Source organism: Bos grunniens, chromosome 15 (genome assembly GCF_055505025.1).
Source record: "Bos grunniens cultivar Pamir isolate PY7600 chromosome 15, Bosgru_T2T1.0, whole genome shotgun sequence".
Lineage (NCBI taxonomy): Eukaryota > Metazoa > Chordata > Mammalia > Artiodactyla > Bovidae > Bos > Bos grunniens.
The window spans coordinates 65,000,331-65,016,425 of record NC_141179.1 but is presented as its reverse complement, the minus strand read 5'-3'; the positions used below and the strand labels follow the sequence as shown (position 1 = coordinate 65,016,425).

The window sequence follows — 16,095 nt, the reverse complement described above, 5'->3', positions numbered from 1 at the left end:
AGATGTAATAAGCAAAAAGAATAGAAAATGCCAACAGGAAGAAAGTAATCCACCTAGAGTCAGAATCATCATGCCAACTGATTCAGTCTTCCTGTGACATTCACATTCAGGAAGGAAAACTTGAAAATTTTCTAAATTTTAAGGTATGTAAGATTTGCAAGGAGTCGGGGTGGGTAAAAGGAATTAAACTGCAAACCCACTGGGGAGGAATCAAGTCCAGATTTCCTCAACTCTCAAGGACCATTTTACATGTTCAAATTGCCTCCTAGTTACTGAGTCGCTCTTCTACATAAGGCATAAGGTTGCTATGGAAGGATACAATAAGGTCATGATTGCTTTAAAATTATTCATAATGAAAACACATTTTGAGACTCGATTCTAAATGTTAAACTTAAATTTGAGCAATTTAATTGCCCGTTGAATAGAAATGAAATCCCACCGGCAGGCAGTTATTTCTTACAACCACTGTGTGTGAAATTGAAATCTTAAGATACCATTTCAAATATTCACTTTCTCTAAGGAAGTTCTCCCCAAAGAGTGGTGAAAGATAAGAAACTGACCCAAAGTCATCAGTAATCACTCTTTCTTTACACATTTGGGTCAAAACAGAAGCATATTATTAAAAGGAAACTTCATGTCCCAAAGTTGGCTGTTTGGAGGTTACCTCCTGGAACCCAAGGATATATTTAATTTAACAACTAACTTAGGCTCCATGCAAAACTATATAGCAAGGAAGGAAGCAACTTATCAGATTTAATAAAAGCAAGCAGATGAAAACACATCACGTAGTCATCAAGATAGTGAACATTAAACTGGAAAATGCATATATGTTTTACATACGAGCACAAGGAGATGAAGTGAAAGGACACTGTTCTGTTTGCTTTTTAAAAATGGGACAGGTTTTCAAACCTACGTGAGAAATTGGGAAGTTCTTATTTTTAACCTCCATTTCACCTTTGAATTTAATTTCAAACTCTCTAAATTCTCCCGGCAATTTTTTCCTACAACACAGAAGTTACCATTTATGAGTGCTTAGTATATACCAAATGCTTTGCATGCATGTAATCTCATATCCATTATTACCCCCAGTTCATTACAGGTCTGTGGGCCACACTGCATGCGTTTACTCATTTAATCCTTACAACAGTTGATGCAATAGACTCTGGTACCCCCACTGACAGATAAGGATCCTGGGAGTTTATAAATTCCTGCTCTTCCACGAGGATCACAGGTAGGAAAGTGTGGGTTGTTATGAAGGCAGTCTGACTTCACAGCCACTACCCAATACTGCCTCTTCAGATTAAGTGACTTTCCTAGATAGGCTCCACTAGCTGATAAGTAAGAGCCTAAATCAAACGCATGCAGTCCAATGCCCAAGTCTTAGCGTTTCACCACCACACTGATTGGTTGTAAGCAGGTGAATTGTTCATCAAAGCCTATTTATTTCCATTTTTTATTGTAGAGTGGTGGGTTATATGTTTATCACATAATTTAGACTGACTTAAAAATGCTAGACATCTTTCCTTTTTTAATTAAAAACAAGGGCCTGAGCAGGAGAAGTTCTTTTTAGATTGAAAGGCTTGAGTTGGACCCACAGCTACTCTTAAGACTTCCTTTGACACACACACACACACACATAGGAGACGGTGGAGGAAACAGGGAGAGATTTTTATTATACCCATAGGGACCTAAGCTTTGGACATGGACATAAGAAAAGGACAAGAGCATGCAGACAATGGTAAATTCTAGGTATGCATGTGAGAAGTTAGAATCAGCTTTAAACAAGGAAAACGAAGCCTACAGGGATGTACTTCTGACTTCAACCACCACCTTCCGGGGTGAACTCATCCAGACTCTTCAGTGCCATCTTTAAAACGAGAATACAGTGTCCATGACCATGATCTAGACTGCTCCTGTAAAACCATGGATCCTGAGAATACTGGTAGCTTCTTCTTTACAAGACTTGTGGCATGCACAAGTAGGCCTTTAGTAATAATTTCTGAATGCAATTATTTTCAGGGAACTCTGATGAGGCCCAAGGGACCTAAAGCTTTGCTCTATTGAAGAGAAGACTATTAGCTTCCTCCTCTCCCCTTCTACATTCCCTTCGCTTCTTGGAATTTGCCCTTGAGATTAGAGGGGAAACCTGAACTAAACAAGTCTGCTTTCTCTCTCTTTTCCTGACCCAGGGCAAAATAGTCTCTAAGCGTTGCTTTCCATCATTGGAGAGGCACTTTTCTCTGTGAAGAGTGCTATTGGCCCTTTACAGGAGGGGCCAGTTTAACCGCAGGGGTCCGATTTTTAAAGATGCTGAGGGAGGGAATTCTGCCGCCAGCAGATGGAGAGGAGACTCAGACCTGCTTGGTCCCTCCCAAACACCCTCCCTCGGGATTAGCTGCCCCTGGTACTGCTCAGGCGTACCCAGCCCGTGCGGTCCCTGCTCGCACAGCTCCCGTCGTCTTTTTGGAGCGCGGACGCAGTCACAAGTCCTCAGCCAGCAGAGCCGCGCTGTCTTGGGGGCATCTCCGCGTTCCCTGACCGCGGACCTGGGACCTCCAACCCCGGACGCGCGAGAAAGCCACTTGGAACGCGTACAGCTCTGTATGTGTTTATTTCACATTTTCGTTTTTTCTTTCTTCCTTGAGCGGCCCGCTGGTCACTTTCAATCTTAGTTAACCAAAAGGGGAACGCCGAAGAGGGAAAGCCCTAAAGAATGCTTTACAGGCAACCCAGCCGCCTCTCCAAGGAGAGGTGTTCTCTGAGCGAGTCTCCCTGTCCCCGACGCTGGCCCCTTTAAGAAGCCAACTCAGTCTTGCTGCGGCTGCCGCTGTTTGTATCGCTAATCCCCAGGAGCCCCGTTTAAAAAAAAAAGGGAAGAAAAAAGATTGGGGGGGGGGCGGACCGGGCAGCTGTCTCTTTAAATGTGATTTCCTTCTATTGTATTTGAATCGTGATCAGGAAAAAGGAAATGAAACCAGAGACAGAGGGAAGCTGAGCGAAAATAGACCTTCCCGAGAGAGGAGGGAGCCGGGGGAGAGAGGCGCGGTGTCCCCTCCCCGCCCCCAGGCCGCCGCCCCCTCCCTGCCCTCGGCGGCGAGCTGCGCGCCGCAACCCCGGCTGAAGGTGCGAGGGGCGCGGGGCGGCCGGGCGGGCGCGCACCATCCCCGCGGGCGGCGTGGAGCCGGCGACAGCGCGCGAGCCGAGCCAGACCCGGCGGCGGCGGCGGTGGCGGCGGTGGCGGCGGGACCGGGATGGAAGGTTAAGTCCTGAGCAGCAGTAGCAGCTGCAGCCGCCCGGGGCCAGGCTGCGCGCCCCGGTCCCCTCCTCGGCCGCGGCGCGCCGGCAGCCCGGTGATTCGCTCTCTCTCTTTGGCGTTTGAAGGGAGCGCGGTGACTGTCCTTGAGCGCGGAGGGGCGAGCTCGCCGCCAGAGCGCCGGAGCAAGAAGAGGCGCAGGAGCGGCGGCGGCGGCGGCGGCGCCCGAGCACCCGAGGGGGTCCGAGCCCCGGCAGCCGGCCAGCCCCGCGCCACAAAGGGAGCGCCCCCGCCGCCTGGCACGCCACCTCCCTCCCCAATGTCCTCGGCCATCGAGAGGAAGAGCCTGGACCCATCTGAGTAAGTGCGACGCCCCTGCCACCGAGGGTCCACGGCCTCGCGACCCGGGGCGGCGGGGTGGGGCGGGCGGCCGGCTAGAAGGCTCCAGGTGCGCGCCCGCGGCGTGCCCTTGGTTCCCTCTGCCGTGCGCCGGGCTCCCGCATCCTCTTGGGTGACTCCAGGGACACTGGGAGAGGGGCTGGGTGGCGGGCGGCAGGAAGAGGGGTCGGCCCGGCGCCTCAGCGGGCCCCTCGCGGCTCCCTGGGACGCTCCCTAAAGCCACTTCGGGCCAGAAAGTTTGCACAGGAGCATGCACAGGGCGAGGTTAGAGGCGCGCCGGTGCAGTCCCCGGAGCCTTCAGGACTCGATTCTGCTCCCTTCTTCCCTTTCGTTCCTTCTCTTTGTCCGTTTGGTCCAGGAAAGGGGGACACTACAAGTGAAGCTCCCCACCCCAGGTACCCGACGGTCCCCTTCCGGGCCCACAGGTGGAGCGGTTGCCCACGGCGCCGGGCACCCGCGGGTGAGGAGGTGCGAGAGTTCACCTCGGAGCTCACTCAGGCCTCCAGAGACTTTAGAGCAGCCGAACAACACGGGAGTTAGTTTGGATACGCGGACACGCCTCTCCCTTCGGAGTCCACCGATGGGTACCTTTGAACCTCCAAAGTTAGTGCACCATTTTGGGTATTAGGTGAATTTTTCCAGAGAGCGGAGTCTTACGGCTTGTGTCACAATCTCAAAGGGTTTGGGGTCTGGGAACCAGAGCTCTAAATGAACCGCATTTGTTTTCTGAGCCCCGACTGACTTGAAGTATCCCCCCTCTTCCCAATCTTTACCTTCAGCCCACTGCTCAGTGTTAACATGGAGAGAAAGGGATGTTTAAGATGTCATTTTCCCGTCAGCGCAAATGCCCTTTTAAGATTCATTAGCTGTCTGGTTTTGAGAATTTTTATGCCTTTGAAGTCCCCATCTAAATCCTTTGAAGGGATTTGTTACACAGACCAAAGGAGCTGGTTAATGACTTGTCCATTTGTGCTTTTAAGAGGCATTTGTTTTGTTTTGTTTTGTTTTCCTGCTTTAAAAGAATTGTGCTTTCCTGATTGAAATACCTCCTCCCAATTTCAGCCTCCTATGGTGTTTATATACCTGGGTTTTACCCTCAGTTACCAGCATAAAAGCTCAGCGTGTTCTCATAAAACACAGGAAGTAACCATGATCCAGTGAGAATATAAACATCACTATTCAATCTTGAAGGTTCAGAAGCCAGATCTACAAGGAGTCAGGTTTGTTCTAACAAAAACCCAGCTTCCTTAAATTCTCAGGGAAAAACAAATAACATTGCTTTTTTTTTTAAGTATTTATTTAGGAAAACTCTGGGAAGGGTGCTTTGCTCACTTTTTTTTTTTTTTTTTTACAAACCTAGAATTACAACTTAGCCCTGAGTTTTCAGAGCCTGGGCAAGATGATAGTAATACAATAAGAGTGAATTGGATGAATTACCTTTGAAAGGTGCCTAATGCTTTTTCGATCAACAGAACTTAGTCACTAATCTTTTTATTAGAAGATAAATCTGGAGGTTTCAGTTCCCTGAAGGAAGTTTGCTCCTTTCAAAGTTTGTGCTTTTTCACAAAGAGACTGGAAAATTGAAACATCTTCACCTCATAACACAGCAGGCATCTGCAGAAGGATGCTCAGTAGGGTGCTCTTCTCTATCCTTTGCTTTATTTTTTGCCCAATGAAGATAGGCTCTAATTGGAGATGGACCAGCTAGCTGAGAAATTATTGCAGAGCATTTTTTCCCCATATCTTCCTTGGAAACTGTTGAGAAATTATCCTGGAAATCCAGGCCAAAGTGTATTGAGGTGTAATGTTCAGATAGGCTCTAGGAGAATGTAAAATATTAATTAGAGGCTGAGTCCCACAGTTATTGGCTTGGAACATCCACCAAAGATAATGTGATATTATCTTTAATTATAGAAAGATAGAGCCAATGTCTTATCCAGTCCTTTCCTATCTCATCTTAGGCCATCACAGACAGTAGCTTTTTGGCTTAGCATTTCTCCTGTGGACCACTACCCTACCAGATGCTTCAGTGTGTACATACTTGGGTCAGTGTGACTGAGGTCAGTCTGATCAGCAACTCCAAATTACACCCAGAAACTTGACTGGGCCTATGCAAATGAAACATTTAGACAGAAAGCCAGCCAGAATTCACACACACACAGATCTCCTCTACTGTGCCGTCGGTGGCCCCTACTGCCTCCCTGTGAGTAACAGGAGCAGTTCATTTCAATTCCAGGCAGTTTTGCACCAGCTAAGTGCAAATTCTCTTCTTTCACAGTTGGTTGGCAGGATCTGCGTCAGGGCATCCAGTGGTGTTGAGGTTCCATGAATGTTTCTGAAAGCCTAAAGTAAGGCCACGGGCTGTGAAAAGGGAAGAGAAGTGATTCCGAGGCACAGGAAAATGCTGGGTGTTTTATTTTTCAGGAGGGAGGGTGGAAGTCCTTATACATAACCTGTGGAAACAAAGACAAGTCAGGGTTCAGTGGATGTTTAAAACTCTATTTAAAGTCTGGAGTTTTTAGGAGATAATTAGTTTGGGTTTTACACTTCCCTGGTCTAAAAGGAGATCATCTCACAAAGGACCCTCATACCCATTCTACAAAGTGTGGGCTCGGTTTCAATATGCCTGAATATTCACAGGGAAGTGTGTACTTTAAAGACAGAGTTCTCTGAAGGTGTCAGAGTGTGTTATCAACACTGATTCCCTGAGCCTCATCCTTCCTAAGTATAAAGGCCCTTAAATGCTGTGGGCACAGGCCAGTCAGGATGCAAGGTCACCAAGTAAGCCAGCATCAGCTGGAAATAGGAGACACAGATTTATATCCTCAAGGTACTAAGGGGAAATTCCCTTTGGGAATTTCACAGTTGGCAGCAGGTCCATTTTTCCAAAAGTAATAGATTTTTGAAAAATAGATTTGTGTTTGAGTGAAGTTCAAGAGAGCATTTGTTAATTGCTACAGATCAACAGGTATTCGGTTTTTCCTATGTCCCATCTGGTGCAGGAATCATTTCTCGCACTCTATTTTTTTTATCTTCTTCTGGCAAGTAAGGTTATTTCTTTTAAAATGTAAAACAAAAGGATTCAGATTCCAGTTAAGTGAACTGGAGACACTGTATGATTTTGTAATAAAAGAACGCATGTCACAGGCTCACTCTTAACAATTGCCTGGAGGAGATTTCAGTGTTTAATTGCCTTCCACACTCTCTCCCGAAAAGAACTATTGCCCCCTCCCCATTTTCTTTCCTAAATCAACTTCATGCGAATCAGTTTTGCTGCTGTAAAAGTGTTCATGTACAAAAAGGTCTGTTTGATCTCCTTTATAAATATAACAGTGGCTTTAATCAACACCTTGAGATTTTTCCTCAAGGACTCATTCCATAAGAAGGATAGGATGTGGAGTTTCTGTTAAAAATAATGAGAATTTCTATTATATCTTGATGGTATTTTTATTTGGGAAAGAGAAAGTAACCTAAAATAATTTGGGGACCTTTTCATCCTCATCTTTACATTCGTGCAGTTGGAAAGGGATGGAGTCCAGTGGCGCAGAGATTCAAAAGGGAATTTGAAAATGTTTAACCCGCTAGTCACTGTTCTGGCCACAAGCAGCTCTTAGAGTCCTGGTGTCTCCTCGGGTTGGGCAGTGCCCTTGGCTCCGGGATATGGGGGGAGGAAAGAGATGAGGTGTGGAGGTAGAGTAGGAGAGGAGGGGGGATCAAGAAGAAGAGAGACCACAGGTCTGGGAGGGGGCTGGGCTGTAGCTGGGGGGGTTGCAGTGCCCTTTGCCTGAGTGCCTCTTGGTGCCCTGCCCTTGCTTCTTCCAGGATCTAGAACGTAGGGGCTAGCCCTTTCCCGTCCTAACCCAAGGCTGGCGGGGCCTCTCTGCCGTCGTCTGCCCTAGGTGTTTGCTCTCCCCTCCTTTCTCCGATGTCACCAGACAGTTGAGTGAGGTTCTCTGTGGGCGCAGCATCTCCCCGAGGTGAGGCCATCCCTAATGTGCGGCGTTCCTTCCAGGGAGCCGGTGGACGAGGTGCTGCAGATGCCCCCGTCCCTGCTGACATGCGGAGGCTGCCAGCAGAACATCGGGGACCGCTACTTCCTGAAGGCCATCGACCAGTACTGGCACGAGGACTGCCTCAGCTGTGACCTCTGCGGGTGCCGGCTGGGCGAGGTGGGCCGGCGCCTCTACTACAAGCTGGGCCGGAAGCTCTGCCGCCGAGACTATCTCAGGTGCGTCCTCGCCGCCCTCCTGGGGCCCTGGCTCTGTCTCTCTGGCGCCTGCCTCCTGGGCCAGTGAGATCACGTTGGTCTCAGCTGCCCTGTGCAGGGGAGCAGTTGGCCTTTCCTCCTGTTAGAGAAGCATGTTCTCGGGGACACATGCCTGTGTGGTCCAATTCTCATATTTTAAAGGCAAGAGAGTGATGAGCACAAAATTCAGAATAATGGTTCCCTCTGGGGGTCAGACAAAGGGAGAGGGTGGTGAAGGAAGGTACAGGGTATGCCAAGGGAACTGAGAGTTTTGAAGCTTGTAAGTTTGAGGGTGGATTCCTAGCAGCTCATTTGATGCTTCAAAAACATATGCATAGGTTATAAGTATTCTTTTGTAAGATCTCAATATAATGTGATGAGAAATTTAAAAAGAGTAGCATGGAAACATATACACTAATGTTTATAAATAGATAGCCATTGGGAACTTGCTGTATGACTCAGGGAACTCAATCTGGGGCTCTGAGACAACGTAGAGGGGTGGGATGGGGTGGGAGGTTGGAGGGAGGCTCAAGAGGAAGGGGACATATGTATGCCTATGGCTGATCCATATTGATGTATGGCAGAACCCCACACAATATTGTAATTATGCTTCAATTAAAAATAAATTTACAAAAATTGAAAGTACAATCTCACCCCAGCACACCAAGCAGTTTTGGTCAGAGCAGGAAGGCCCTGAAGTCAGCTGTAGATTTGAGCCCTGGCATCACTGCTTTCTAGCTCTGTGACCTTGGACAAGTTACATAACCTTCCTAAGCCTCAATTTCCTCATCTGTAAAATGGGGTTATAGAATAGCAGTACCTGCTTCCAGGAAGGGGTGGGAATTAGATGAGGTGGTACATGTAAGGTGCTTGGCATGGTGCATGGGTATCAAATAGATGTTGCTGCTGCTAAGTCGCTTCAGTCAGCTGCTGTCTTTCAGTAACCCTCATGACGTTTATCATTAGAGTCTTTCCCGACCTAATGAACAAAGTGATGGAAGAATGGAAAGGCAAAAGAGGAACTCTAGAACACCCACTGAGACAGGCACTGAAGCTATCTCGGATACTCTGGGTCATACGTTTGGCTATGTGAATTTTCCGATTCTCAAACGAGTGCCTTTGCCTGGAATGTTCTAGTTTCATATGAAATTTCCAGTTCCATATTAGCTGCGGCAGAGGTAACTCCATGCCCTCTGCTGTCAAACCTGCTCGACTGTGCAGCTGTCAGTTTTTTTTTGCCATCTTCATGGGGTACAGGGTCTGTAGAGCATGCAGCCTTAATACATTAGGACCACCCAACCCAGGGAAGCTTGTTTAGACTCCAGTGCTCTTGGCTGCCAGGCCAGCTCTTTCTCCCAAACCTGCCCTCAGAGCATTTTACATAAAAAAAAAAAAAAAACAAAACTGCAGGCAATTCCATGGTGAAGCAAGCTTATCTGTTTACCCAGAGACTGACAGAATAAGCTTTTTCTCCCCCCTAAATTTCCTGATTAAAGTCCTTGCAAATTTGGTGGTTCAGAGAAAAGAAGTCAAGTTTCCAAGGATCATGATTTTAATTTTGACCATTTATTATTATTAAGGAACAAGAACATAGAACTGGGGTAAATAGAGACCTGATTCTGCTCCCTACTAGTTTGCCAAATCAGTGTGGAAAAGCAGACGGGTAAATGATTCCCACTGGGCCCCCTGACTACATCCCTGTCAAATCATTTGAATCTTATTAAATGAAGTACAGATAGAGTAAGGTCAAAAGAGCCCAGGTTTCTCCCTATCTCTGAGGTTTTATATAACATTCAAGAAGAAAACTCCGTGCTGCCTGGGCTTGTTAATCTCTTGCATTTTTAAAAAGGATAGAAAAAAAAAAAAATAGTCTGGGAGAACCCAGTGTTAATTAACTTGTGTCTTGGTGACATGAAATAATTCTTTTCCTTGCTACATTCCAAGGCAACATGTTAATTAACTCTGTGTTAGTGCAGGCGTTTCCAGCCATCCTTTCATATTTATATTATTGTTATTAAAATGGGCAGGTGGAAGCTTCAGACATGACACCTCTTGACAGAGGAGAAAAATCGTTTCTTGCTGCAGGCATGGCCCTTCAGCCATGGACTTGTTTGCTTGCATTCTTCACATAGCTGACAGCGCCTTTGCAAAAGGCAAGTTGGAGGAGTGAGGATATGTGTGCTGGGATGGTGTTCAGTCCTTGCCCCCGCCCCCCCGCCCCCCACCGTCACCCCAGGAGAGCTTCTCCCCAGGGTTTCCAGTTGCTGCCTGGCCTGTTAAAGTCTTTTTCAGACATTTAGCCTCACAAAATCAGGAGATCCCCATGCAGAACCTAAATAAACTCTTAATTGCTAAGTTGTGTCCGACTCTCTGCGACCCCATAGACTGCAGCCCACCAGTCTCCTCTGTCCATGGAATTCTCCAGGCAAGAATACTGGAGAGGGTAGCCATCCCCTTCTCTAGGGGATCCTCCTGACCCAGGGATTGAACCCACGTCTCCTGCATTACAGGCAGATTCTTTACCATCTAAGCCACCAGGGAAGCCTGAACCCAAATAAACCCTGTGCTATTTATGTTGTTTTCTTGGGAACTTAACAGTAGCTGTTAATGTCAGTACCAAGTCCAGATCCCCTCAGATCCCTTTTTACGATTTTTGTGCTCAGTGCAGCCCCTACCCCCTATTGTTTTACCTTCAACAGCACCTTTCTGTTAAAGCCAGAAGCCTGCCCAGTACCCCCACCCACCCACCCAATGCCCAGCAGACCTTGCCCAGTGGCTGGCACTGCCAGAGACAGAAGTCCAGTAATCTTGCCTGGAGCCAAGGCCGCTTGGAGACATAACTTACACCCCAGAGTCCCCGTGCATTCAGGCCAAAGCTCCCTTCTGGGGGACTTGGCCCAAGACTGCAACTTGGCCTGCCTTCCATCTACTGTCTGGTTTCCCTCGCCACTGTACCTGTTTTCCCTGATGACACATCCTTAATAAATCCTGGCCTCTGGGTCAGTTTCTGGGATAGCCAGCCTAAGTTACCAATTCTTGGTGCCAGAGGTGAATGTGCAAGTTAGATATCAAGTCCTAGCTTATTTTCACTTAGTGAAGTCTCAGCACACCAGAGCTGGAAGGGGCTGTAGAGGCCTTCCTTCCCTTTCAGTTCTCTTGTCTTACAGCTTAAGACACGGAAGCCAAGGCAGAGGATGTCCCTGGCTCCAGGAGAACTGGCTGATTGGAGGTGATGTTGGGATCTGAAGGTGTCTCCCAGATATTAGTCCTTCATGCTTCCCGTCATCAACTGCCTGACGTGTGTGTAATTTGCCCCCTGATTTCCCTTTAATAAACGCTCCCCTTCCGTAAGGGCCACACACTCCAGGCGGTTGGCTGCTTTCCACGCATGCTGTTTTGTGAGTTGTTTATTCTTACTCAGGCCCAAACTCCTCTGACTGAACAATCAGGAAATCAGAACTGTCTTTCCACTCCATGACCTCCAAGGTGGCGGTTCCCGACAGTTCCACCATCTGCCATCTTGGGATGAAGTGTTCTTCCCCCAGTAATGAGTTTGCACCCAGGTGGGGCCTTGAAAACACTCGGAGATCTTCGCATGGAGAGTGGGATTTGGAGGGAAACTAGCCAGCCTGTCTGTACCTGCGAGCTCTCTACCCACAGACCACGTCTTCCTGGTTCCATTCATTCTGCTCTAAATTTGTCAACTGCTCTCATCGCCTCTACATCCTCTCAGAGCCTACCAGTTGATTCGCTGCTATGCTGAAGTTCCTAAGAACTTCTGAGAAGAATAGCCATTTACCTAAAACTTCCCTGAAGGTTTCCCATGGAAAAGACCTGCTGACATGCCATGTAATCAGGCAGCAAGACTGGCCCCTTTGGGAATACCCCCAAAATGTGTTAAAACCCAGCCAGCGTTGGCTTCACCCTTGAGCACTGGAGCTTTGACTTGTTGCATTCCATCCTCCAACATCCGGGTGAGGTTGATGCTGTGATGACTGTCATTCCACAAGTTCACAGTCAACAGAGGTCTCAACAGGGTCACTTAGGTACTCAGGGCCGGTCCTGCCTGAATCTGAGTCTTCTGATTCCAGCACTTGTGTTATCCAACTCGTGCGGGCTGATTCTCAAACTTCAGCCTGCATTAGCATCACCTGGCCGTATTCAGGACCAGACAGACGGTTGGGCCTCTACCCACAGAGGTCTCAGTCAGGAGGGCCTGAGTGTGCGCTTCTAGCAGGTTCCCAGGGGATGCAATGTGGTTGGTCCCAGGACTACACTGTGAGAACCACTGCGCTAGGCTCTGGCCTCCCTAGGTGGCACGAGTGGTAAAGAACCCGCCTGCCAATGCGGGAGATGTAAGAGACGCGGGTTTGATCCCTGGGTCGGGAAGATCCCCTGCAGGAGGCCACGGCAACGCACTCAAGTATTCTTGCCTGGAGAATCATGGGCAGAGGAGCCTGGAGGGCTACAGTCCATAGGGTCGCACAGTCGGACAGGACTGAAGCAACTCAGCATGCGGTAGGCTCCACCATAGTGCATCTCCTGCTTTGACACCGCATATTGCTTAAAATAAGTGACCAGTCAACTGAGACTTGGGAGGGTCTTGATTTTGATGACAGAAGAGAAGATTTTCAGAGACTTATGCCATTGGGCCAGCGAGGATCTTGAATTAGGATCTTCCATTCAATATGGAGAGATACTGCTCGTCCCCCGGGTGGCTGAGGGACTGTTCACTGTTGAGCTCCCTCCATCTCCCAGAAGCTGTTGTGTGCAATGGCCTGTGTGGCTCTGGAGAAGTCAATGACCAGCCCTCCCTGGGGGTGGAATTAGAGCCCTTGATGTGATAGTGTGTGGGAGAGAGCCTCAGAAAGAGGCCCATTTCATTGCATTCCTCTCAAGAAGGCCCCTGGGCTTTACTCCTGCTCCCCTTCTAAAATAAAAGTTCCCTTGGGAGGAAACACACAATCCATGCCTAACCTTTTTTTTTTTAATTGGAGGAAAATTATTTTACAATGTTGTGTTTGTTTCTGCCGTACAACATGAGTAAGTCATAATTATGTATGTAAAACTATACATGATATATATATGTCCCCTGCCCTGATTTACCCTCTAGGTTGTCGCAGAGCACAGGCTGGGCTCCCTGTGTTACAGAGCAGCTTCCGCCCAGCTATCTATCTTGCCCATGGGAGTGTATATATGTCTATGCTACTTTCTCAATTCATCCCACCTTCTCCTTCCTCTGCTGTGTCCATTCTCTACATCTGTGTCTCCATTCCTCCCCTGTAAACAGGTTCATCAGTCCTATTTTTCTAGGTTCCATATATACGTGTTAATATATGACATTTGTTTTCCCCTGTCTGATTTACTTCACTCTGTATAACAGGCTCTAGCTTCATCCACCTCACCACAACTGACTCAAATTCCTTCCTTCTAATGACTGAGTAATATTCCTGTGTGTGTGTATGTGTGTGCCACAACTTCTCTATCCATTCATCTGTCAGTGGACATCTAGGTTGCTTCCAATTCCTGGCCATTGTAAATAGTGCTGCCATGAACAGTGGGGTACATGTGCCTTTTTGAATTGTGCTTTTCTCAGGGTATATACCCAGTAGGGGGCTTGCTGGGTCATATGGTAGTTTTATTCCTAGTTTTTTTAAGGTATCTCCATACTCTTCTTCATCATGGCTATATCAGTCTACACACAGCTAACCTCTTAAATCACTTCAGTTAAGACTCTTTTCACAGAGGCAGGTCCTAGGGCATCCTAGAAGCAAGGAGAGAGCTCGGAAGAAGAACGAGTTATGCCAAACACAAATGCCCCAGGCATGGTTTCATGTCAGAGGACCCTCTTCCTTCTAGGAAAGACTATGAATTGGTCATAGTCAGTTGTGGAGAGGTGGATGAATTAGTTGGCCGTCTGTCTGGACCCAACTCTTCCTTGCTTCGCGACGTCTTGGAAATCCAACCTACATCATGGAACCCATCCTCAGGCTGTTTCTTCCAGTCTTACCTCTGCACCTGCCTTTTTAGCTTCTCTCTCTTTCTTCCCCCCAGGCTTTTCGGCCAAGATGGTCTCTGTGCATCCTGTGACAAGCGGATCCGTGCCTACGAGATGACGATGCGGGTGAAGGACAAAGTGTATCACCTGGAATGTTTCAAATGTGCCGCCTGTCAGAAGCATTTCTGCGTGGGTGACAGATACCTCCTCATCAACTCCGACATCGTGTGTGAACAGGACATCTACGAGTGGACTAAGATCAATGGGATGATATAGGCCAGGGGCCCCAGCCTCTCGGGGTGGAGATTCACTGAAAAGTCCCTGTCTCTGTGGGGTCTTACGCTCTCGGGCATTCTGGGGATTTGAGGGTGGGCTGAGGCATTTCTTAGGGGATGGTAGATTCTAACTGGGCACCAAGAACCAAGACATAGCACCCAAGTGACATGATGCAAGGGGCAGAACTTAAATGTCACAAAATGACTGGCCTTGGGGGAGAACTTAGGGACAGTGGCCACAGCCTCTGGTAATAACTGACATGATTAGCCAAGGAAAGTCGGGGGCTGCGGTGCCGTCATGATGGGACTTCCATCTACAGATAGGGACATGTTCTGCCCAGACTTGTTATGTCTTTGACCCTTGAAAACTAGAGATGTGCAATTGATTTGTTTTCTTCCTGGTTTTTATGACAACCCTGTTCCAGCCACTGTCCTCCACACGAGAGAAGGACAGAGATAAAGAGTGGCCATCCTCTTCTTCTTGGCCACCTTCCCAAGGCCTTAAGCTTTGGACCCAAGGGACACTGCATGGAGACAACATTTTAGTTGAGAATGAAAACTGCAACTTTTAACCAAACAATTATTTAAAGCAATGCTGATGAATCACTGTTTTTAGACACCTTAGTTTTGAAGTGAGGAATTCCACAGATTGTTTCTATACAAATGTAAATCTAAAAAAGAAAAAAAAAATTGTTCAACTATTTTATTATCTTAGATTATATCAAAGTATTTGTTGTGTGTAGTTTGAAAAAAAAACTCTGCGGAAAATAAAAATGACTGACTAAAATGCAGTGTTGTGTATTTGGCAATGACTTACAATTTGGGATGGCAGAAAAATGACTTTATATGAAAAAGGAGAAGTAAATAAGCAATTTACCTTTAGGTCAAATAAAACTTAGGTTTATGTGTGGGGTTTATAGGAGGCAGGCACATTTCTATATTACTAGCAATTAGTATGTAACAGGTCATCATGTAGCTCAGAGGGACGTAGAATAATTAGATTGTTATTGTAAAACAAGCATTTCACTTCAGCATTGTATGCAGTGAATGGAAGGCAAGATCTTTGCCTTTGGGAAACCTGTAACCTAGAAAGGACACAAATACATAAAACAGATTCCCTTTGGGAGAGAAGGTAATTACCTAGTTTGAAATGTGGCAAAGATGCTGAGCTTGACACTTCGATTTTCCAAGACGTGTGTCTCAGGGTGTTTTATGACAAGTGGTTAAAAGAACCTTACTTTGAGGATTTAAAGCAGGCACCTCGTCTGCGTGTTTGCCTTTCACGGCATCCAGGCCACCGTGAACTGACTCAGAGCGCCACCTGCTGGTCACCACCTCTCAGGTCTCTAGTTGAAGAATGTCCCAATGACCGACTAACAGGTGTATTTCAATTGTTACGTAAAAATATTGGCAAGTATCACGAAGTCTTAATGTGTTTAATTATCAAGACATCAGAAACATGCATCTAATACTACAGTTAAGTAACCATGATATTCCTTTAAAAACTTTAAGGTTTGCTTGGGTTTTGTTTTTCTACTGGAGAAATAAGTGATGGCTCCCTTGGTCTGTAAAATACTAAAAGTGGTTGGGAAATTTGACTGCTGAGGGTGGCCTATTTAAATCAAATCTAGTTATACTGAGTTTCAACTCAGGTGGTGGAAGGGACTGCCAGTGAGGGGATGTTTGTTCTAAATCAGCAGAGGGAAGTGGTTCTCCGATTGTGGTCCCAGAACCAGCAATATCAGAGTCACTTGAGAACTTATTAAAAGTGAAGATTCATGGGCTCCATCCCAGACAAAATGCGTTGGAAATGCTGGGGATGGGATTCAACAATCTTTGTTTTAACAAGCCCTAAAAATGCTCCTGACTCATGCTCAAGCTTGAGAATGTTCTCCAACATCTCCCAGTTTGGTAGAGCATCTGC

At 47.1% G+C, this 16,095-nt stretch overlaps 1 protein-coding gene across 6 annotated transcripts in view; it reads left to right on the top strand.

The window, feature by feature from the left end:
- LMO2 (LIM domain only 2) overlaps nt 1-14,962 on the top strand; it is a 64,157-nt gene extending 49,195 nt beyond the window's left edge. For 2 of the 6 annotated variants that reach the window (XM_086341108.1, XM_086341107.1), the window contains exons 3-5: nt 3,382-3,613; nt 7,665-7,880; nt 13,953-14,962. In XM_086341108.1, coding sequence (XP_086197234.1) covers nt 3,573-3,613; nt 7,665-7,880; nt 13,953-14,172 — 477 coding nt within the window. In that variant the 5' untranslated portion in view covers nt 3,382-3,572 and the 3' untranslated portion in view covers nt 14,173-14,962. Of the gene's footprint in view, nt 1-2,315; nt 2,602-3,013; nt 3,259-3,381; nt 3,614-3,873; nt 4,256-7,664; nt 7,881-13,952 lie in introns of those variants that run through there. The other 4 variants (XM_086341106.1, XM_086341105.1, XM_086341104.1 and 1 more) reach the window with 4 other exon arrangements.
- Nucleotides 14,963-16,095: the final 1,133 nt, after the last annotated feature.